The 22,070-nt window shown below is 46.5% G+C and overlaps 2 protein-coding genes across 44 annotated transcripts in view; one reads left to right on the forward strand and one right to left on the reverse strand.

Moving 5' to 3' along the window:
* WNK1 (WNK lysine deficient protein kinase 1) overlaps nt 1-4,267 on the forward strand; it is a 156,970-nt gene extending 152,703 nt beyond the window's left edge. For 33 of the 34 annotated variants that reach the window (XM_015150730.3, XM_077952643.1, XM_077952646.1 and 30 more), the window contains 2 exons: nt 667-854; nt 1,311-4,267. In XM_015150730.3, the coding sequence (XP_015006216.3) occupies nt 667-854; nt 1,311-1,628 (506 nt within the window). In that variant the 3' untranslated portion in view covers nt 1,629-4,267. 34 annotated transcript variants of the gene reach the window in all.
* The window catches only part of RAD52 (RAD52 homolog, DNA repair protein), a 36,441-nt gene continuing 18,252 nt past the window's right edge, over nt 3,882-22,070 (reverse strand). For 7 of the 10 annotated variants that reach the window (XM_028829103.2, XM_077953258.1, XM_077953255.1 and 4 more), the window contains 7 exons: nt 18,931-19,049; nt 17,243-17,318; nt 9,379-9,560; nt 9,084-9,223; nt 7,185-7,289; nt 6,649-6,876; nt 3,882-6,229 (listed from right to left, as the gene is read on the reverse strand). In XM_028829103.2, coding sequence (XP_028684936.2) covers nt 6,168-6,229; nt 6,649-6,876; nt 7,185-7,289; nt 9,084-9,223; nt 9,379-9,560; nt 17,243-17,318; nt 18,931-19,049 — 912 coding nt within the window. In that variant the 3' untranslated portion in view covers nt 3,882-6,167. The remainder of the gene's footprint in view (nt 6,230-6,648; nt 6,877-7,184; nt 7,290-9,083; nt 9,224-9,378; nt 9,561-17,242; nt 17,319-18,930; nt 19,050-22,070) is intronic. The other 3 variants (XR_013400762.1, XR_013400761.1, XR_003720471.2) reach the window with 1 other exon arrangement.

The following is a 22,070-nucleotide window of genomic DNA, read 5'->3' on the forward strand; positions in this document are numbered from 1 at the left end:
ACAAAAATTAGCTGGGCATGGTGGCACACACCTGCAATCCCAGCTACTCTGGAGGCTGAGACAGGAGAATCACTTGAACCCGGGAGGCAGGGGTTGCAGTTAGCTGAGATCGTACCACTGCACTCCAGCCTGGGTAACAGAGTGAGACTCCATCTGAAAAAAAAAAAAGGGCTAAAGAATGTGGCACAATGTCCACATGGTTTGGAAACCCACCTTCTCCTTAGCCAAGCATCTTTTCCTACTCCTACTTTAACCCTGCCCAGTGCACTCTTTTACCCTGCATTCTGCAAAACTCCAGAGCAACTAGCCTTGCTGATCGTATTACACCTCCATCAGCATCATGTCGTCGGGGACAGCGTACTGGCGAGCAGTTCCAGTTCTCAGGTGCTTTGTGAATGGACTGAAAGAGGCCCCGCCTGTGTACCTACCGTCATCCTGAGTTGTTCAGCGTTAGCAGCAGCTACTGAAGAGAAACTGTTTTCATCACCCTATTATACCAAAACAAATGGCTAAACAAAACCTTGGAATCCTCCCTTCTTGCATGGCTTCCCAATTCATCCTCTCCCCATTCTGTGGCTTGCCATTCATCATCCCGTGAAGTTTTCCCTCTTCCCGAAATTGTAACCTAGGCTTCTTTTAATGCTTGTATTCTGTTGCTTATAATAGGGACCAGCAGCACAAACACTGTTGGGGCAACAGTGAACAGCCAAGCCGCCCAAGCTCAGCCTCCTGCCATGACGTCCAGCCGGAAGGGCACATTCACAGATGACTTGCACAAGTTGGTAGACAACTGGGCCCGAGATGCCATGATTCTCTCAGGCAGGAGAGGAAGCAAAGGGCACATGAATTATGAGGTAAGTCTCTCTTCTGCCGTGGAGAATCCGTAACACACACCTGAATTGAGGTGATATAAACAACTAGGCTGCTGCTTAACGTCTTACACCATGACCTTCTTCAGTAGCTCATGAATTTTAACACTTTAGAAAAACAGGGCAAAAATCCTCCAGGTACCCTTTTATTTTTCCTTCCCTGAATTCCTAACCTCTTACTGGTCGGCTCAACTTTTTCTTCTTCGTTTTTCCTTCGTCATCCTGAACTACACACACACACACACACACACATATGCACATGACGTCCCTCCCCTCTCATCAGGATTATTTTCACCCTTACTTGGTAAATATAAAGAGCCAATAAATACTACAGAAGACTGTTTTGCTGTATCTTACAGGATTAGACTAGAAGTGTATGTTAGCGCCACACATTTTATACCCGTGGCCCACACCACACTTGACATGTGGTTTTGTTTTCAGGGCCCTGGAATGGCAAGGAAGTTCTCTGCACCCGGGCAACTGTGCATCTCCATGACCTCGAACCTGGGTGGCTCTGCCCCCATCTCTGCAGCATCAGCTACCTCTCTAGGTCACTTCACCAAGTCTATGTGCCCCCCACAGCAGTATGGCTTTCCAGCTACCCCATTTGGCGCCCAGTGGAGTGGGACGGGTGGCCCCGCACCACAGCCGATTGGCCAGTTCCAACCTGTGGGAACTGCCTCCTTGCAGAATTTCAACATCAGCAATTTGCAGAAATCCATCAGCAACCCCCCAGGCTCCAACCTGCGGACCACGTAGACCTAGAGACGTTAGCCCAATAGATCTGGGGGCAGGAGATGGAATGCGGGGGGTGGGTGGGGGGTGGGAAGTAGCCTGTGTACTAACTACTAGTGCTGCATTTAACTGGTTATTTCTTGCCAGAAGGGAATGTTTTTCATACTGCATTGAGCCCTCAGAGTGGAGAGTCTCCCCCGCTCCAGTTACTGGAGTGGGAGAGGAAGGAAAGAACAGCTTTTTTGTAAAGGGGCAGCTTCAGACCATGCTTTCCTGTTTATCTATACTCAGTAATGAGGATGAGGGCTAGGAAAGTCTTGTTCATAAGGAAGCCAGAGAACGCAACGTAAAATCCAACCCATCTGTACTTCCGAGTGGGTGGGGCTCATGCCCCGAATCCCTCACTCCCTCAAGAATCTGAACCACAAGAGACAAAAACAACCTACTGGGCTCTCTCCTACCCTGCCCTCCTCCCTTTTTTTTACCCCTCTCTTTTTTATTTTGTTTTTCTTTGCTCTTTTAGAACCCAGTGAAAAATACCAGGGGACTGGGGTGCAACTCTTTCTTATGATAGGTCATTAGTGCTTTAAGCAAAAGATATTAGCAGCTTTGACTGCAGCATTAGCAATTAGGAAAAAAAAAAATTAAGTTCCCTGCGGACATGTAACTTTGCCATCAGTTTTGATGTGGAAACACTGTGATATATAAAATGTTGTTGGACAACAGTAGTTTTAAGAGTAAAATATGAAACGTTTAAAAAGTTCCAAAAAAAGCTAGCTCTGTCCTTTACTTATTGAGACACTTTAACTTTTTCCTTTGTATTTCCATTGTATTAGATGAATAAATGTGAATGTAAAATTGTATAAATTACTGTACTTGAATACTTCTGTTTCCCAGTGTTGCTTGCTGGACATTTTAGTGCCTTGGACTTCTATTGCTTCTGCCATTAGCATCAACTTATCAGACCCCAGATCAATAAAGGGCATGTGGAAGGAAATCTTAGGTCCATGTGACCCCAGCAGTCCAGCAGTGGTTATGCCAAAGGGAAATTGAAAAAGTATTTTTTTAAGTCCTTCAACAACTTTGTCTAGAGCAGGTGTAAGATGAGTAGGGTGGGAGGTTAAGTTGGCATCAGTGGTTAAAAACAGAAAGTTCTGTTTCAGGAATAGTGAGGAGGGGGTGTTGTAACAAAATTGGGCAACTGAAAAGAATGGTGTGTGCTGGGTGAAAGACAGACTGAAGAATGAGGAAACAAACTTGTTTTGAAGATACGTGAAGCCTGGCCAGTGACTGTCATATAAACCTTTCTTACTTGAGCTAGGCTTGAACAGACGTGACCTAGAAGAAACTGAACATAAAGAGAAGGGGGTGGGGGCTAGTTTTCAAGTTGGGGAACCTGATAGTGAAAAGTCACAGATGGAGAAAGTTGCTCTCAGAAAAACTGTTTGGATTGCTTTCCTTTGTTGCACATGTGCCGTGCATTTCTCAGCTTGGGGTACTATGTTTTGTGGAAAGTGGATCTTTCCACATCGGAATCTTTCCACGTCTGAATTACTCATTGTAGGAAAGAATACGTATTCCTACTCGTTTCCTTTATGATGTCCACATGGTTGCAGGATCATCATCTATTGTGCCACCTTTATTTCTAGAAGTACAGCTAATATGTTCACATTTTCAAATAAATATTCCCCGTAAGTAATAACTGCAACCAATCAGTGTTATTTAGTGCTATGCCTACTTGTAATGGGTAGTTATTATTTTCAGAGCTTTCCGGAAATACTGTCCTAATTGGCTGTGTTTAGGATCTTTGTTATCTCTGAAGACAGACAAAGAAGCTAGGACTCTTAATTATTTTGGGGTGCTTATTGACTCTTAGTTGGGAAACTGAAAATATTTCCAACCTTTTACCCACGTCAACGGCATATTCCGGAAACCACCACCACAGAAAGAGGCTGGAGGCTCCCGTGCCCTGTTCATTCCGTAAGGGCCCTGCTTCCCTTATGAAGTTGGCCTATGGCCCTAAATATGCAAATGAGAGCCGAAGGGTTTTAAAAGGTAGAAAGGAAAAGGGCAGGGGCTTCAACCCCTGCTGTAAAACGACTGACTGATTTATTCTCTGCTTCCATTTCTTGTGGAGAGAGTAAGGATAGAACCAAGAAGGGGCTGAGTAGCTGAGAAAGGGGCCACCCAAGAGTGGAACACACTTTATACCAGAGGAGCAGGGAGCCTCATGCGGCACATTCTCATTGGTTCTTTGGGTTTAATAATTTTGACATCTTTTCACTCATGCACAAAAAGTCAGAAGTGGTTTTATTTACTGTTGATTTCATCCTCCTGTGGATGAAATAACTGAAGCCTAGAGGAATGAACTAGTGCTACTGAACTGTTTAAATTATTTTTGTGTTAATAGTACACTTTGAGTATCTTTTTCCACATTAAAAACTTTCTGAATTATAAATGTTTTCCTTCCATTATTTAACAATGTACACTGTTTAAAGATAAAAATTCAAACTTCGGGGGTTTCCCAGCAGCCGTTAATTGTACATTTTGCACTAACTCTGGGTGTTGCGCTTCTTGTAAGATTGCGCTTTGTGCTTCAGTTTGTTACCTTTGTAGACTTATTTAATGAAACCATTCAAATAAACCAAACTTGCTTTTGTTGAGCTGTGGGGTTTCATTTCCAGAAAATTCCTTCACATTCTCATTGGCACTATTTTGAGTTAAGTGCAATTGATAACTGGATTCCTAATTCCTGGGAGCTCTTTTGCTGCCTCTTCATCTTCCAAAGGAATAGAAATGGTCAGCTGCCGGCTAGTACTTTCAGACTTCCTTATCTCAGGTTCACAGCTTCCCAAATGGGTCTGTGAGCCAAAAAATAAGAAGTCACTGCTTCAAGATTAGGCACAGCCAAGCCCCAAAATAGGTCTAAAAAAAAATTAAAGTGGCTGGATGCGGTGACTCATGCCTGTGAGTCCAGCACTTTTGGAGGCCGAGGCAGGCAGATCACTTGAGGTCAGGAGTTTGAGACCAGCCTAGTCAACATGGAGAAACCCCGTCTCCTCTACTAAAAATACAAAAATTAGCCGGGCGTCTTGGTGGGTGCCTGTAATCCCAGCTACTCGGGAGCCTAAGGCAGGAGAATCACTTGAATCCCGGGAGGCGGAGGTTGCAGTGAGCTGAGATCGCGCCACTGCACTCCAGCCTGGACTACAGAGCCAGACACCCTCGCGAAAAAAAAAAAATAAGTAAAATTGCAAACTTCATTATTTGGGGGGAAGAATTATGAAACATCTGAACACTATGAAAAGCCAATTTATGGTCAAGGTGGGTTACATCTCACATCTGAAATGGGGAAGTAGAAACAGTTGTGTTTGAGTATCCCCCTAATCGAAATGCTCCGAGATCCGAAAATTTCTGAGCACTGACATGATGCCAGAAGTGGGAAATTCCACACGTGACCTCGTGTGACAAGTCGCAAAGCACCAGGCAGACAAGCTTCTTCAGTGACCCTAAGAGAAAAAAAACACCCAGTCCCCTTCAGCTGCAGTATCTCTTACACACAAGCGTTGTTTCATGCAAAAACTGTGTGTGTGAGGTACATATGAAACACAGGTGAAGGAAGTCCCATCCCCAAGGTCTCACTATGTATATACAAATATTCAAAAAATGCACAATTCTGCTTTCAAGCATTTTAGGTAAGGGGCTATGCAATATATAAATACTCTGTTTTGTTATAAGGTATACGACTTGCTTTCTCAAAAATGCCTTTTCTGGCCACAGTGGCTCACACCAGTAATCCCTGTATTTCATAAGGCAGAGGTGGGAGGATCACTTGAGCCCAGGAGGTTGAGCTGTGTTTGCACCACTGAACTCCAGTCCGGGCAACACAGCAAGACTCTGTCTCAAAACCAACCAAACAAAAAAGCCTTTTTTCTTGGTCTTAGATGATTATTTCCTTCCTTAGGAAAAAAATGTCAGTCTTGAAGTCTTGAAAGAATGCAGGATTGTAATGTCGTAAACCCATAAATTAGAGTTTATATTAAATGAAGACTGTAACCTGGATCGATACGAAGTAGTAAAAGCACTACTCCAACCTTTTTCCTGCCGTGATCGACAGTGTGTCATGTGGACAACATTAAAGGCATGGACCCTAAAGGAAAGAAGGCAGATGTTATGCAAAACAACTGAATGTAGGCAATTGCTGAGGCAGGTGCTTAGGACCAAGTCTGGCCTGTATTGCTTGAGGGCAGGGAGCCATTGGTGATTCCTAAAATGTCCATCTGTATTAATATAATAGTTTAGTAATAAATAGTGGGAAGCCTCACAAGCCAAAGAAAAGCTATTTCATCTGTCCTGAGCCTCTCCCTACCCGAGTGGCAGACCAGCTTTCCAAAAGTGCTCAGCTCTACCTGCAGTGCACTCAGATCCTCTTGGTAAGGTTCAGAATGAAGCAAGATAAATCGCAATCAAGTTCGTTGTCCAGGAGAGATGAACAATTTCATGACGAAAAAGCAGTTTTCCAAAGTCCCTTTGTGACAGTCCAGTCGCGTGGCTGCGCCTCAGTTAAGATGGATCGTATTTCCTTTTCTTCATGTCCTGGCTCTTCCTATGAGATTCCCAGTTTCCTGCAGAAGACAAAATGGCTTAAATGTAGCTGCCATGATTTTAAAATAAACTGACAGCTAATGATTTCTGGATTATATTAATGATCCTAATCTAGACTAAGCCCAAGAAGGAGAATTACTGTTAGGAGGAGGCAGATGATTCTCCTCGACCAAGTGGCGTCGTGCTCACGACAGACCTGCTGCTAGTCGCGCCTCCGCTTCCTGCTATTACCGGGAGCTGGAAAGGGCTGTACCTGCAGTCAGGAGCCCAGAGGAAAAGTTCTGGCTCCGAAACAATTATCTTCTACGTGTGGCGCCTTCCCTAACAGAAGCTCCCTGTTCTATCAAACTTCAAATGAAATGTCATCCTTCCTCAAAAATTCCCAGAATTAAAGCTGGGACCTCCCTTTAATTTTTGTGCCTAAACACCTCTCTGCTACCTGTTACGCGCTGGTCGGTGCTGTAAGTCTGGAGGTCCCAAGATCCAAATTTTGCTTGTGGTTTCTGGTGGCAAAGGCTGTGTGGAGTCCTGTCCTGGGTCACCATCTGGTGGTTCAGGGCTAGTGTGTCAGCGGCCTGGGCTGGGTCTGCTCTAGACGAGGGCTTGGCCACACCATCCCCGGCATCTGGAGTCACAGCCCACTTTTCAGAGTTGTCTTCAAGAGTCTCTACAGAGGTCAAGGGAAAGGGTGTCATCAGCAAATAATGAAATATTCTCAAAGAAAGCACTGGAAAAACTGGCCATCAGAAATTCCATGTCTTGAGTACCTTCTGAAAGTTTTTGGAATTTCTCTCCCCTCCCCCTCAAAGCACACTTCCCTTCGGTTAGGACGAAAGAGAAACTGGACATGTGCCATCAGCCAGAACCCCTCAACGAAAACCCACGGAAATGAGGACTTCCGTGCTGCCTGAAAGGTATTCTGTGGCTGCTAAAAACATACAGCACAGTAGCTTACAAGCATTTCAAGGTATTTACTGATTAATTCTTGAGTCACTCCTGCAAGGAAGTCTTTCTCCGGGAGTGGTTCCGAGACGGCGGTTACAGGAGTGCTGTGCGTCAGAGGAGGGGCCGCACGCGCCGCTACAGTTCAGAGGAGAGAAAGGACAAGTCACGATCACATCACTACATGGGATTTCAGAGCTGAGTCCACTCCCCTCTCGTCAGGGGACACACTCTCAGGACAACACCGCTTCGGGCTGCACTGCCTCGGCCAGTAAAAAGAACTTCGGATTCCCGAGTCCCAGTCCCACCTACAGATCTGTCTGTGGTTTGAATTCCTCTCACCAGTGGGAAAGACAAGTTTCTTTTCTCTTTTCATAGCAAAAGTAAAAGGGTTCTTACAGGCCATCTAGTCCAGTGTCTGGCTTGCTTGTTACAGCCATAACCCTTGCTCAAACAACATCTTAAACTAAAATCTGACCAGGCGCAGGGGCTCACCCTGTAACCCCAGGACTTTGGGAGGCCAAGGTGGAAGGATCACTTGAAACCAGGAGTTCCAGACCCCACCTCTACAAAAAACAAAATATCAGTGGGTGTGGAGCATGCACTGGTAGTCCCAGCTACTCAGGAGCTGAGGAGGGAGGATCACTTGAGCCCAGGAAGGTCAAGGCTGCAGGGAACCCTGATCCCACCACTGCACTCCAGGCTGAGCGACAGAGCAAGACCCTGTCTGAAAACAAACCAACAAACAAAATCTTAAGCCAAAACCTGATGTGTGAAATGGATTAAAATAACAATGGCTCACGTTGTCTGCCAAGGGGCAGGAAAGGCCTGGAGGGCAGCGTCCTCCACAGTCTACCCGGGAGCCTCTGCAATGGTTGAGAAGCTAAACATCTAGAATCACTCTCGGTAAGGACATCCATGGGACAGGAAGTGGTTCTGTTTGAGTTTTTATGTTAATTTCAGCCTGTGAGTGCTGAGGGGCACATCAGTGAACAACCATGGAGCGAGTCCTCTGAATCTTCTTCACGATTCCTAGGGAAAAACTGGGCAAGAGCTCAAGGGATCTGGACAAGGCTTCTGTTTCCGCTCTGAGTAAGGATTACCTGCCCCTGGACGGGCAGGAGAGAACAGGAGGGGAGACAGAGAAGGAAGAGAGGAAGGCGTCTGTATCACTGTTCCCACTGAACCTGGACTCCGAAATAAACTAAAGTTGATAGATAAACCATCTGCCAAAGGTTCCCGTTATTCTCAACCCCAATTCTGCCTTGTATTTGAAGACATCTCAGAAACAAGGCTTTTTTTTTTTTTTTTTTTTTTTTTTTTGAGGCCAGGTCTCCTCCACTGTGTCGCCCAGACTGGAGTGCAGTGGCACGATCCTGGCTCACTGCAACCTCTGCCTTCTGGATTCAAGCAATTCTCCTGCCTCAGCCTCCCGAGTAGGGGGGACCACAGGCATGCGCCACCACACCTGGCTAATTTTTATGTATTTTTAGTAGAGATGGGGTTTCGCCATGATGGCCAGGCTGGTGTCAAACTCCTGACCTCAAGTGATCCGCCCACCTTGGCCTCCCAAAGTGCTGGGATTACAGATGTGAGCAACCCCGGCCAAGGCTTTCTAATGTAGAGATGGCCAAAGTATTTGAAGCAAAAAAAAGTTATTTACCCTGAAATTTCTAATTCTAGAAGATTTTATCAATGCCCATTTAGTTCCATGGGGGAAAAAAAAATCACTGTCTTTAGAAATGGGAAAATGTATGGCAGATTTAAATATCTGAATTTCCTGGGCTCCTCTCTCCTGCGTGTGGCATGAGAGAAGTCCCAGCGACGCCTGGTTTGGAGCCGGCCACAGGGTTACTGGCAGAGAATCAGGCGACCTGCGGCCAGACTTCCTCCTGCAGGCACCTCCCAGGGCTCTGCTCCCCCCTCACACACCCTCACTCTTCTCAGCGGACGGCCTGGAGACGTGAACGTGCTGCTTCTCCATCCGCTCCCGGAACTGCTGCTGCAGCTGCTTTTGCCGGAGCTTCCGCTGGTACGTGGCCTCGCTCTCCACGGTGGATGAAGTCAGGCCTCTGCGTGAGAGGACCAACGGTGAGAGGAGCCCCGAGTCACAGCCATGGCTCCTGGGAGCACGCACACGGCTGGCTGGCTCTGAAGGAGGAGGTGGAGGCCGCCCCAATGACACAGGAAGGGGCCGAGAGGAAAGAAGGGGCCTTGGGCCGCATACCGGGAGCTGCAGTCCTTGTCGCCCTGTATCACAACACGGCTTGGTCTGGAAGGGGAGGTCACCTCCTGTAGTTGTGGGTGTCCCAGGGCCATGTTCGGTCGGCAGCTGTTATATCTTGCCTCTTCCACAGATGGTTCAAAATCTTGTCTCTTCGCTTCAGTTAAATCCACTTCAAGAGGCAACTAGTAAGGAAAGAAAGAGGAGAAAAAAAATTCCTTCAACGGGCTCTTGGCCTCCGCTGCTTCTCCCTGACTCACAGGTATAGATTCCTGGAGAATCGCATTTGATATCCTCCATCCACTGCGCCTTCTAGGTCCTGCTGAGGCAAAGGATCTACAACTTCCAAGTAGTACTACGAGAAGGAGAAGCCAAACAATTTCATGTTTTATTTATACCCTTCTGTGTTAGTGAAGTTTTGATAAAAAGGAATCCTTCTTTGGTTTTGCCTTAGGGCAGATGTTCTGTAAAATCGAACTGGAATCTTTGGGTCTGTCTGTGCTGCCTCCTTGTCCTTGTTCCACGGAAGTGAGCGCACACGGTTCTGCGGAGGTCTGCGCCGTCTCACCCCTTTCTGCCGGGGCCACCCCTGGAAAGAGCACTTGTCACTGAGGCAGCCTCGGGTACGCTGTGGCATCACGAAGGACCCTTCAGACAACAGAGGGAAGAACACCCGGGAGGCACGGACGTCGGCCGCCAGCCAAGGCTGCAAGGAATCTTCCAGGACGGGGCTGGTCCTGCATCTCATCAACATGAGAACGGACACTCCTGTGCTGCGGGGCACAGGACAAACGATTTCATTTCCACACTGATTCCTACAGAAATCCAGAATACTTTTACTTGGGAAAACATCTCTCAATTCATCAAACTGATGCTGATGGAATAATTATTTGAATATGAGGGATTAAGATGATTACATTTGACCTGAAAATGAAAATTATAGTGTAGATTTCATATCTACATTGAAAGATAAATGAGTAGTTTAAAAAGAAATGAGCTTTGGCCAGGCACGGTGGCTCATGCCTGTAATCCCAGCACTTTGGCAAGCCAAGGCAGATCACTCGAGTCCAGGAGTTCAAGACCAGCCTGGCCAACACGGCAAAAATACAAAAATACAAAAAAAAATTGAAGGAGCTCCTGGGTAACAGCCCGTCTCTACTAAAAATACAAAAAATTAAAAAATAAAAAAATTAGCTGGGCACGGTGGCACACGCCAGCGACTCGGGAGGCTGAGCAGGAGAATCGCCTGAACCCGGGAGGCAGAGCTTGCAGCGAGCTGAGATCGCACCACTGCACTCCAGCCTGGGCGATGGATAAGACTGTCTCAAAAAAAAGAAATGAGCTTTGAAAACTCTTTTGAAAGACTGTCAATACCAAGTGCTGTCAAAGATACAGAACAACTGGAACTTACATAAGGCCATGTGGGGTGTGAATTAGCCACACAGGAACATGGGAAGAACCTGCTAAAACTAAACATGTACCTATCTTCTCACCCAATGATTCCCAACAAAAAATGAGCGTGAATGTACAGCAGAAGAATGCCAACAGCAGCTCCATTCACAACATCCAAAGCTACACAGACCAAAATGTCTACTAGGAAAGGACTAGAAAAGTAAATTGCCACATACTCATGCAAAAGAAAACGATACAGCAATGCAACTGCTGCACGCACCATGAACGAACCTCACAACCATGCTGAATTCAAGTAAGATACAAAGAGTTCAAACTGTAGGATTGCAAAAAAGTACATAACAATAAAAACAAATTTGTGGCTTTGTTTTTTTTTTTGTTTGTTTTTGAGAGAGGGTCTCGCTCTGTGGCCCAGGCTGGAGTGCAGTGGCGTAGTCACAGCTCACTGCAGCCTGGGCCTCCTAGGCTCAAATGATTCTCCCAGCTCAGCCTTCCAAGTAGCTGGGACCACCAGGCCCAGCTAATTTTTATTTTTATTTTGTAGAGACAGGGTCCCACTATGTTGTCCTGGCTGGTCTCCAACTCCTGGGCTCAAGCCATCCTTCCTCCTCAGCCTCTCCAAGTGGTGGGATTACAGGAGTGAGTCGCCACACCCGCCAATCTGTGTTGTTAAAAGTGGTTTGCTCAGTAGTGAGAAGGAGGGCAGGGGATGGCAATGACTGCAAGGAACACGGCTGGGCCTTCTAGGTACTGGCAGTGTCCTATCTTGATTCAGATGTTGGCTATGTGGATATGTTTGGTTTGAAAATTCATCAAGCAGAGCATGGATGATACGTGCACTTGTCTACATGTCTACATGTTCTTTTTAATACTTTGGTCAATTTTCTTAAAATATAAACTGTACAATTCCACTTACAGTACAATTCCATTTGTGAACTTTACATACATAAAGTTCAAAAACAGGAAAAAATCTATGAAAGTCAGAATAGAAGACAGGACAGTAGTTACTTTTGAAAAAAAGAAAGCAAGGCAGTGACTAGAAGAAGGCAAAATGGGGCTTCAGGGCTGCTGGTAAAGCTCTGTTTCCCTATCCAGGAGGTGAATAGCTGTGCTCACTTATGAAATGGTGGCTCATGCCTGTAATCCCAACACTTTGGGAAGCTGAGGCAGGTGGATCACTTGAGGTCAGGAGTTCGAGATCACCTTGGCCACCATGGTGAAACCCCATTTCTACTAAAACTACAAAAATTAGCCAGGCGTGGTGGTGGGCGCCTATAATCCCAGTTACTTGGGAGGCTAAGGCTGGAGAATGGTTTGAACCCACGAGGCAGAGGTTGCCGTGATTGCACTCCAGCCTCAGTGACAAGAGTGAAACTCTGTCTCAACAAAAAAAAAAAAAAAGAGAAATTTGGGGCCAGGCTCAGTGGCTTATACCTGTAATCCCAGCACTTTGGGAGGACAAGGCAGGTGGATTGATCACTTGAGCCCAGGAGTTTGAGACCAGCCTGGCCAACACAGCAAAACACTGCTCTACTAAAAATACAAAACATTAGTTGGGCACGTGGCGGGTGCCTGTAGTCCAGCTACTCAGGAGGCTGAGGCACGAGAATCACTTGAACCTGGGAGGCAGAGGTTGCCGTGAGCCAAGATACCACCACCACACTCTAGCCTGGGCGACAGAGCAAGGCTCTGTCTAGAACAAATAAATAAATACATAATTAGGGCTGGGTGCGGTGGCTCACGCCTGTAATCCCATCACCTTGGGAGGCTGAGGTGGGCAGATCACCTGAGGTCGGGAGTTTGAGATCAGCCTGACCAACTTGGTGAAACTCTGTCTCTACAAAATAGAAAAAATTAGCTGGGCACGGTGGCACACACCTGTAGCCCCAGTTAGTTGGGAGGCTGAGGTAGAAGAATTGCCTGAACCTGGGAGGCAGAGATTGCAGTGAGCTGAGATCACACAATTGCACTGCAGCCTGGGCAACCAGAAGTCTCAAAAAAAAGAAAAGAAAAATTAGCCGGGCATGGTAGCACACGCCTGTAGTTCCAGCTACTCGGGAGGCTGAGGCAGGAGAACTGCTTCAACCCGGGAGGCAGAGGTTGCAGTGAGCCAAGATCACACCACTGCACTCCAGCCTGGGCAGCAGAGCAAGACTCTGTCTCAAAAAACAAAAAACTGTTATAAGAGAAGAGGATATTATATAATGATAAGAATGTCAGCCGGGCGCAGTGGCTCACGCCTATAATCCCAGCACTTTGGGAGGCCAAGGCGGGCAGATCACAAGGTCAGGAGATCGAGACCATCCTGGCTAACACGGTGAAACCCCGTCTCTACTAAAAATACACAAAATTAGCAGGGCATGGTGGTGGGCGCCTGTAGTCCCAGCTACTCAGGAGGCTGAGGCGGGAGAATGGCGTGAACCCAGGAGGCGGAGCTTGCAGTGAGCCGAGATTGCGCCGCTGCACTCCAGCCTGGGCGACAGAGCCAGACTCCATCTCAAAAAAAAAAAAAAAAAGAATGTCAATTCACCAAGAAGATATAACAATTATAAATATTTATGCACCAAACACCAGAGGTCCTAAATATATGAAGCAAACTTTGATAGGATTGTAAGGTGAAATAAAAGCAACACCATAATAGTAGGAGACTTCACTACCCAACTTTCAATAATGGATAAAACAACCAAACAAAAGATGAATAAGGCAATAGAGTACTTGAACAATACTATAGGCCAACTGGACCTAACAGTCATATATATAACATTCCACCCACCAACAGCAGAAAATACATTCTTTGCAAGTACACATGCAACATTCTCCAAGACAGACCACATGTCAGGCCACAAAAACCAGTCCTAACAAATTCAAGATGGAAATCATATAAAGTATCTTTTCAGTCACAACGGAATCAAACTAGAAATCAACAGCAAAAAGAGAACTGGAAAATCCACGAATCAGCAGAAATTAACCACCACACTTAAAGTCAAAGGAAATGTAACAAGGAAACTTAGAAGAATTCCTTAAGACAAATGCATACCACAACACAACACAACACACCAAAAGTATACAACACAACATACCAAACTTCTGGGGTGCAGTGAAAAGTCTTAAGAGGGAAGTTACGCACACATTTTTCAAAAAAAAGGAGATCTCAAATCTACGTTATACCTCAAAGAACTAGAAAAAAAAGCTATACCCAAAGTTAGCAGAAGAAAGGAAATTCTAAAAGGATGAGAGCAGACATCAGTGAAAGAGAGAGTACAAAAACAATACGAAAAAGCTCCATAAAAATCGGAGTCAGGCCACATGTGGCTGCTCACGCCTGTTATCCCAGCATTTGGGAGGCCGAGGCTGGTGGATCACTTGAGGCCAGGGGTTTGAGACCAGCCTGGGCAACACGGTAAAATTTTTTGTATTCTCCACCTGGCATGGTGGCGGGCGCCTATAGTCCCAGCTACTTGGGAGGCTGAGACAGTAAAATTATTTGAACCCAGAGGCGGAGGTTGTGGTGGGCCAAGATTGTGCCACTGTACTCCAGCCGGGGCAACAGAGTGAGACTCCGTCTCAAAAAAGAAAATATGGTCAACATCACTAATCATCAGGGGTATGCAACTCATAATCACAATAAAATATCACACCCATTAGGATGGCTACTCAAAAAAAAAAAAAAAAAAAAAGCCAAAAACTCAGAAAATAACACGTGCTGGTTAGGGTTTAGAAAAACCTGAACTCATGTGCACTGCTGGTGGAATTGTCAAATGAGGCAACTGCTATGAAAATCGGTATGGCAGCTCCTCAAAAACTGAAAAATAGGATTACATACGACCAGCAATCCCCTTCAGAATATGTCTAAAAGAATTGAAAACAGGATCTAAAGAGGGTTACACACCCACATTCACAGCAGCATTATTCACAATAGCCAAGAGGTTGAAAGTAACCCAAATGTCCCTCGACAAATGAACAAACTGTGGTCTGTACGATGGAATAGTCAGCCCTAAAAAGAAGGGAATTCTGATACACGGATGCATTAATGCTAAGTGAAATAAGCCAGTCACAAAAAGACAAACATTATGCGATTCCATTTATATGAGGTATCCAGAGTAGATAAATTCATAGAAACAGGAAACAGACACATACACCTATAATCTCAGCACTGAAGGAGGCTGAGTGGGAGGATCGCTTGCGGCCAGGAGTTTGAGACTAGCCAGGGAAATAGCAAAACTCCACGTCCACAAAAGAAATTTATTTTATTTTTATTTTATTATTATTATTTTGAGACAGAATCTCACTCTGTCTCCCAGGCTGGAGTACAGTGGCATGATCTCGGCTCACTGCAGCTTCCACCTCCCAGATTCAAGCAATTCTCATGCCCCAGCCTCTGGAAGACCTGGGATTACAGGCAGGCTAACCACCATGCCCAGCTAATTTTTGTATTTTTTCTTTTTTTTTTTTTCTTTTGAGATGGAGTCTCACTGTGTTGCCCAGGCTGGAGTGCAGTGGCGCAATCTCAGCTCACCACAACCTCCACCTCCCGGGCTCACACCATTCTCCTGCCTCAGCCTCCTGAGTAGCTGGGACTACAGGCATCCGCCACCGCGCCCGGCTAATTTTTTGTATTTTTAGTAGAGACGGGGTTTCACTGTATTGGCCAGGATGGTCTCGACCTCCTGACCTCGTGATCTGCCCGCCTCGGCCTCCCAAAGTGCTGGGATTACAGGCGTGAGCCACTGCGCCCGGCCGTATTTTTTAGTAGAGACAAGGTTTCACCATTTGGCCAGGCTGGTCTCGAACTCCTGGGCTCAAGGGATCTGACCACCTCGGCCTCCCAAAGTGTGGGATGACAGGCAGGAGCCACAGCGCCCAGCCTAATTTTTTATAAAAGAAAAAAAAAAAAAATCAAGACCAGCCTCGGCAACACAGTAAGAGCTCATCACTTAAAAAAAAAAAGTTAATCAGCTGCGTCCAGGTGCAGTGGCCCATGCTGTAATCCCAGCGCTTTGGGAGGCCGAGGCAGGAGGATCACATGAGCCCAGTAGTTCAAGACCAGCCCAGAGAAATTGTGTCTCTACAAAAAAACATAGTAATTGTTTAAAAAATAAAGCAGCTAGGTGTGGTGGCACATACCTGTAGTCCACGCCACTTGAGAGGCTGAGGCAGGAGGATCCAGGAGGATCCCTTGGGCCCAGGAGTTCAAGGATGCAGTGAATTAGGATTGCACTCCTGCATTCCAGCCTGGGTGACAGAGCAAGACCTCATCTTTCATAAAATAAAAAAAAAAAAAAAAAGAAAGAAAGTGGAAGTAGTTACAAGCGTCTGGGAATAGGGGGAAATGTGCAGTTCTTGTTTTATGCGTATAGAGTCTTAGTTCTGCAGATCAATTTCACAACAATGTGAATACACTTAACACTACTCAACCATACACTAAAAATAGTTAACATGTGATGTGTTTTACTACAATTTAAAAAAAGAAAAGGCCGGGTGCAGTGGCTCACGCCTGTCATCCCAGAACTTTGGGAGGCCCAGGCAGGCGGATCACTTGAGGTCAGAAGTTCAAGACCAGCCTGGTCAACAGGGAGAAACCCCATCTACTAAAAATACAAAAATTAGCCGGGCGTGGTGGCAGGCGCCTGTAGTCCCAACTGCTCGGGAGGCTGAGGCAGGAGAATGGTGTGAACCCAGGAGGTGGAGCTTGCAGTGAGCCGAGATCGCACCACTGCACTCCAGCCTGGGCAACAGAGCGAGACTCCGTCTCAAAAAAAAAAAAAATGCCTAACAAAATATTAGCAAACTGAATCCAATCATGTTTACAAATGATTGTTTAAAGGAGTTTGTACAGATGCCCAGAGACACACACCTTGTGGGGCTCCGTGAGGAAAAGAATCCCTCAGGCACAGGATGGAAATGCTGCCGTGGGGGGTGACATGGCAGGGACCTCGGAGCGCAGATGAGGCAGGAGGAACACTCCAGAAGCTACTCATCGCAAGTCAGGTGTGACTCAGGGCTGCCCGGCCACAGACCCCATTCTCCAAAGGCAAATGCTCAGATCACGTGACAGGTACTGACAGAAATAATGGACGTCTAAATCTTAATGACACGAGAACTAAGGAAAACAATGAAGGCTCAGCAGCGAGGCTGGGAGTGTGTGGGAAGGAGAGCGGTGCTGCAGAGGGCTGTGTGCTCGCTCTGAGGCTTCACAGACTACCCCCAGCCACAGTTCTCTACCTACACGTCACACAAATGCTCCAGATCTCACATTCCTGTCAAATGATGTGATTTTTAAAAAAGTAAACTGTTGTGATTAGTTCCTGCTAGCTCTAACATTCGAAATCTGAAATAAACATTCCAGACCCTCTGAACAGCTGAGTCCTCACTTCTCCTCGCATCCTCCAAGCACTCAACTCAGACACAGAGGAGTTTGCTGCGTGATCCGCACTGCACCCATCCATGTCTGACGTACCTGGCGTGGAAGCTTATTTAGTGATCTCAGGTAGTCTTTGTCCAGAACACAGTTTCCAAGCGCATTTCCAAAACTCCTAAGGGCAAGAGGGAAAAAAAGTGAACCAGGGTTAAGAATTGTTACACGTGAATATCAGAGAACAGACGTACAACTTTGTACAGGTGGCTTCTCAGGTGCAGCGGAGAAAACGGACCCCACCATGTGTTCCCCGTTGACGTCGGGTAAGCATCCGGCACGTTCCCGCACTGTTAGCTTCTGAGAATACCGCAGTGAGGACAAGACGCAAACCCCTGCCCTCACAGAGACGATGAGCATGAGAAGACTGAGGCACCATTCACAAAACCCAGCAGCCACCCCCCATACCGAGAACAAACTGCAGAGCGTTTTCCTTTTTTTTTCCAAAGAATGCTCCAATTTCCCAGCGGGAGGAGGCGACACACACTTGGGGACTGGGGCTCAAGGGCACAACCTTCCATGAGCAAAGTTCTTAACTTGGGGTCTGCGGACTCCCCCACAGAATTCACAGGTTTTTCGGGTTCAATTCACTTCAATTCTCAAAGACACGGATATGGTTTCGTGGTTATTCCCTCCCAATTCCGTGCTGGAGCGCGGCCTCCCACGCCGGAGGCGCGGCCTGGTGGGAAGCACTGGATCCTAGGGCTGGATTCCTCACCGACAGCTTAGTGCCACCCCCTTGGTGTTGAGTGACTTCTCACTCAGTTCACGAGAGATCTGGTGGTTGGAGTGTGGGGCTGGGCATGACGGCTCATGCCTGTAATCCTGGCACTTTGGGAGGCACAAGGCAGGAGGATGACTTGAGTCCAGGAGTTTCAGACTGGCCTAGGCAACATAGGGAGCCCCTGTCTCTACAAAAAAAAAAAAAGTTTTTAATTAACTGGGGGTGGTGTCATGTGCCTGCGATCCCAGCTACTCGGGAGGCTGAAGCAGGAAGATCACTGAAGATCACTTCGCCCAGGAGTTCAAGGTTGCAGTGAGCAACGATGGCACCACTGCACCCCAGCCTGTGCATCACAGCAAGATCCTGCCTCAAAAAATGAAAAACAACCATAAAATAAATAAATAAGCCTGGGACCTCTTCCCTGTCTCTCTTGCTCCCTCTCTCCATGTTCCCTCTTCGCCTTCTGCCGTGATTAGAAGTTTCCTGAGGCCTCCCCAGAGCGGATGCTGGCACCAGGCTTCCAGTCCAGTCCACACAACCATAGCCAATCAAACCTCCTTTATTTATAAGTCACCCAGCCTCTGGTATTCCTGCATAGCAACATAAATGGACGAACGCAGACACCCGCGTGACTGTGTAACTAAGTCAACTCTGCTACTGTGCATAGCGGAGGGCTGCTGAGGCGCACGGAGAGGACGACGGTGCTGTCTGTGCACTCGCAGTAGGAGGGGGAAGGTGTCCGGCACACATTACTGGGTGTGCGGAGAAGAGAGAACACAGGATTCTACCACTTATTCCCGCAAGGGAAGCCTGAAACAGAAACACTGAAAACATACTAAGGGAAGCGGGAAAACAGGCAGACAGGAGCCGGGGCAGCGGTGAGACTTATCTTCCACGTTGCTTAGATTTTTGAACCACGTGGCTGTATTACCTCTCCCAAAAACCACCGAAACCTGCTCTGCAGCAAGCGCTGGAATGAGGCAGGTTAGACTCCCAGCCCCGCACTCACCTGAGGGCTCGCTTCAGCCCATCTGTCACCGCCTCCTTCCTTGCCTTCTCCAGAGATAAGGCCTTGGACTTGAGGCCCTCACTAACACCGTAACCAACATCTTCGTGATAGGAACCATCCTGGGGGCAGAAAAGGAGTTCAAACTCAAACACGAGAGCGGCAGGCGCGCCACAACTCCCCCTTTCCTCAAGCAGCAGAGCTCAAAGCAGGAATCTCCCGCCTGGCAGCCTTGCCACAGGGGCGCGGGCAGAAGTCTGGGTGAGAATCCACTGCCAGTGCTGCTTCCTAGACCTGGTCTGCCTGGACATGTGCCTGTGGTCACGGTGGCAAGACGATCCTCCCTTCCCACCTTCCTCTGACACACAAAGGGCACATTAGAAACCCACCCCAAATCCTATCGCACATTAGAAACCCACCCCAAATCCTATCGCACATTAGAAACCCACCCCAAATCCTATCGCACATTAGAAACCCACCCCAAATCCTATCGCACATTAGAAACCCACCCCAAATCCTATCGCACATTAGAAACCCACCCCAAATCCTATCGCACATTAGAAACCCACCCCAAATCCTATCGCACATTAGAAACCCACCCCAAATCCTATGGCACATTAGAAACCCACCCCAAATCCTATCGCACATTAGAAACCCACCCCAAATCCTATCGCACATTAGAAACCCACCCCAAATCCTATCACTGCGCATTGCCCTAAGGTAAAAAACCTCTGGAACGGCCAGGCGGGGCGCGGTGGCTCACGCCTGTAATCCCAGCCCTGCGGAGGCCGAGGCAGGTGGATCGCTTGAGGTCAGGAGTTCAAGACCAGCCTGGTCAACATGGTGAAACCCCGTCTCTACTAAAAATACAAAAATTAGCCGGGTTTGGTGGCGGGCACCTGTAATCCCAGCTACTCAGGAGGCTGAGGCAGGAGAATTACTTGAACCCAGGAGACAGAGGTTGCAGTGAGCCGAGATCGTGCCACTGCACTCCAGCCTGGGCGACAGAGTAAGGCTCTGTCTCAAAAAAAAAAAAACCTCTGGGATATCAAAAAAAGGGGTAATTTGAATATTGGATCTAATGGTCTCTAAGGATTGGAGAGCAAATCCCTTTGGAAGTCAGGTGGCATCCAGCTCCTGCCTTTCACCAAAAGTGAAGGTGAACCTGAGCACATCATTCGCTGATTGAGAATCAAATACAGTGTTTGATGATAGCACTCAGTGATTTTTTAAAAAATAACTCAAAAAGCACTCAAATAAATGAGTGACACTATAACAAAACTCTTTCCATTCTCAGCTACTCACTCATAGACACAAGGTTTTCTAGTACTATTTAGAAAAATAAGTCAGAATAGAACTAATGCTGAATTGTTCATTCAAGAAATAAGCAGGCTGGGCGCGGTGGTTCACGCCTGTAATCCCAGCACTCTGGGAGGCTGAGGTGGGCGGATCACCTGAGGCCGTGAGTCCAAGACCAGCCTGACCAACATGGAGAAACCCGTCTCTACTAAAATCACACACACAAAATTAGGCAGGCACGTGGCGGACGCCTGTACTCCCAGCTACTCGTGAGGCTGAGGCAGAATTGCTTGAACCCGGGAGGTGGAGGTGGCGGTGAGCAGAGATCAAGCCATTACACTCTAGCCTGGGCAACAAGAGTGAAACTCTGTCTCAAAAAAAAAAAAAGAAGTAAGTAATATTCACTTATGGCTATATGGATATATAAACTGAAAAAACAGTGCTATCCATCTCATTAAGATATTCATTTTCCATACATTTTATATTTTATATTTTAAATTTTTTATTTTTGTGGCAAGATTTCAAATCTTTAATTTTTCTAAGTTATCAAAATTTTGCTATATTTATGTTTTCTCTTCACCATAAATACAATTGTCTGGTCAACTGTGTGTTAACAGTAGCTATAATACAACTAAATCCAAAAGAAATCTCTTAATATTTAGAGCCTTAAGTGCACCGAAAATTTACCAAAAATTTTTATTTTTATACACATGCAAAGGCAGAGAAGCATAATGAGGCTATCAATAAAACTTTTCTTTTTTTTCACCCAGGAGTTCAGTGGCACAATCACAGCTCATCACAGCCTCGACTTCCCAGGCTCAGGTGATCCTCCTACCTCCGCCTCCTGAGGAGCTAGGACTACAAGCGTGCGCCACCACGCCCAGCTAATTTTTTGTATTTTTAGGAGAGACGGGCTTTCACCATGTTGCCCAGACTGGTCTCAGATCCCCAGGCTCAAGCAATCCTTCCACCTGAGCCTCCCAAAGTCTGAGATTACAGGAATGAGCCACCTCGCCCAGCCAAACTTTCAACCATAAATATGTATTAGGATAAAAACCAGTAGGGAAACAGAAAGGAAATGTAAGTTCAGATAAAGAAAGAACCATGTAAAATTTCTAAGATTTAAAAAAAGCCTGTTCATTGTATTTCTTCAAATAAACGACAGATCTAAGCCTCTATAGCATTTAGAGTCCACTGGAATATTTAACAAAGATCTAACAGATTTACGGTAAGTCCTCACTTAACATCTTTTTTTTTTTTTTTTTTTTTTTTTTTTTTTGAGACGGAGTCTCACGCTGTTGCCCAGGCTGGAGTGCAGTGGCGCGATCTCGGCTCACTGCAAGCTCCGCCTCCCGGGTTCCCGCCATTCTCCTGCCTCAGCCTCCTGAGTAGCTGGGACTACAGGCGCCCGCCACCTCGCCCGGCTAGTTTTTTGTATTTTTAGTAGAGACGGGGTTTCACTGTGGTCTCGATCTCCTGACCTTGTGATCCGCCCGCCTCGGCCTCCCAAAGTGCTGGGATTACAGGCTTGAGCCACCGCGCCCGGCCCTCACTTAACATCTTAAATAACTGTAACTTTAAGCAAAACAACTTCTTAACAAAACCCAATTTTTGTTTTTATCTGTAACAAAAGGACCTGCTTTGCCTAAAGTTGAGTTTCCAAAAACTTATCAGTGATGGTAAAATTACTGTATTTTAGAATGTCAGATTTTACCATATACCAAAAAATACACCCTTTGCAACAATTTTTATATGTGGTGAAAACTTTTAAGTGTCAACTTGAAAATGTGCAAGAGAACACTTTTTCCATTCTTTTAGGGAGACAGGAGCAACAGTATTTGAAT

This window comes from Macaca mulatta, chromosome 11 (assembly GCF_049350105.2).
Source record: "Macaca mulatta isolate MMU2019108-1 chromosome 11, T2T-MMU8v2.0, whole genome shotgun sequence".
Lineage (NCBI taxonomy): Eukaryota > Metazoa > Chordata > Mammalia > Primates > Cercopithecidae > Macaca > Macaca mulatta.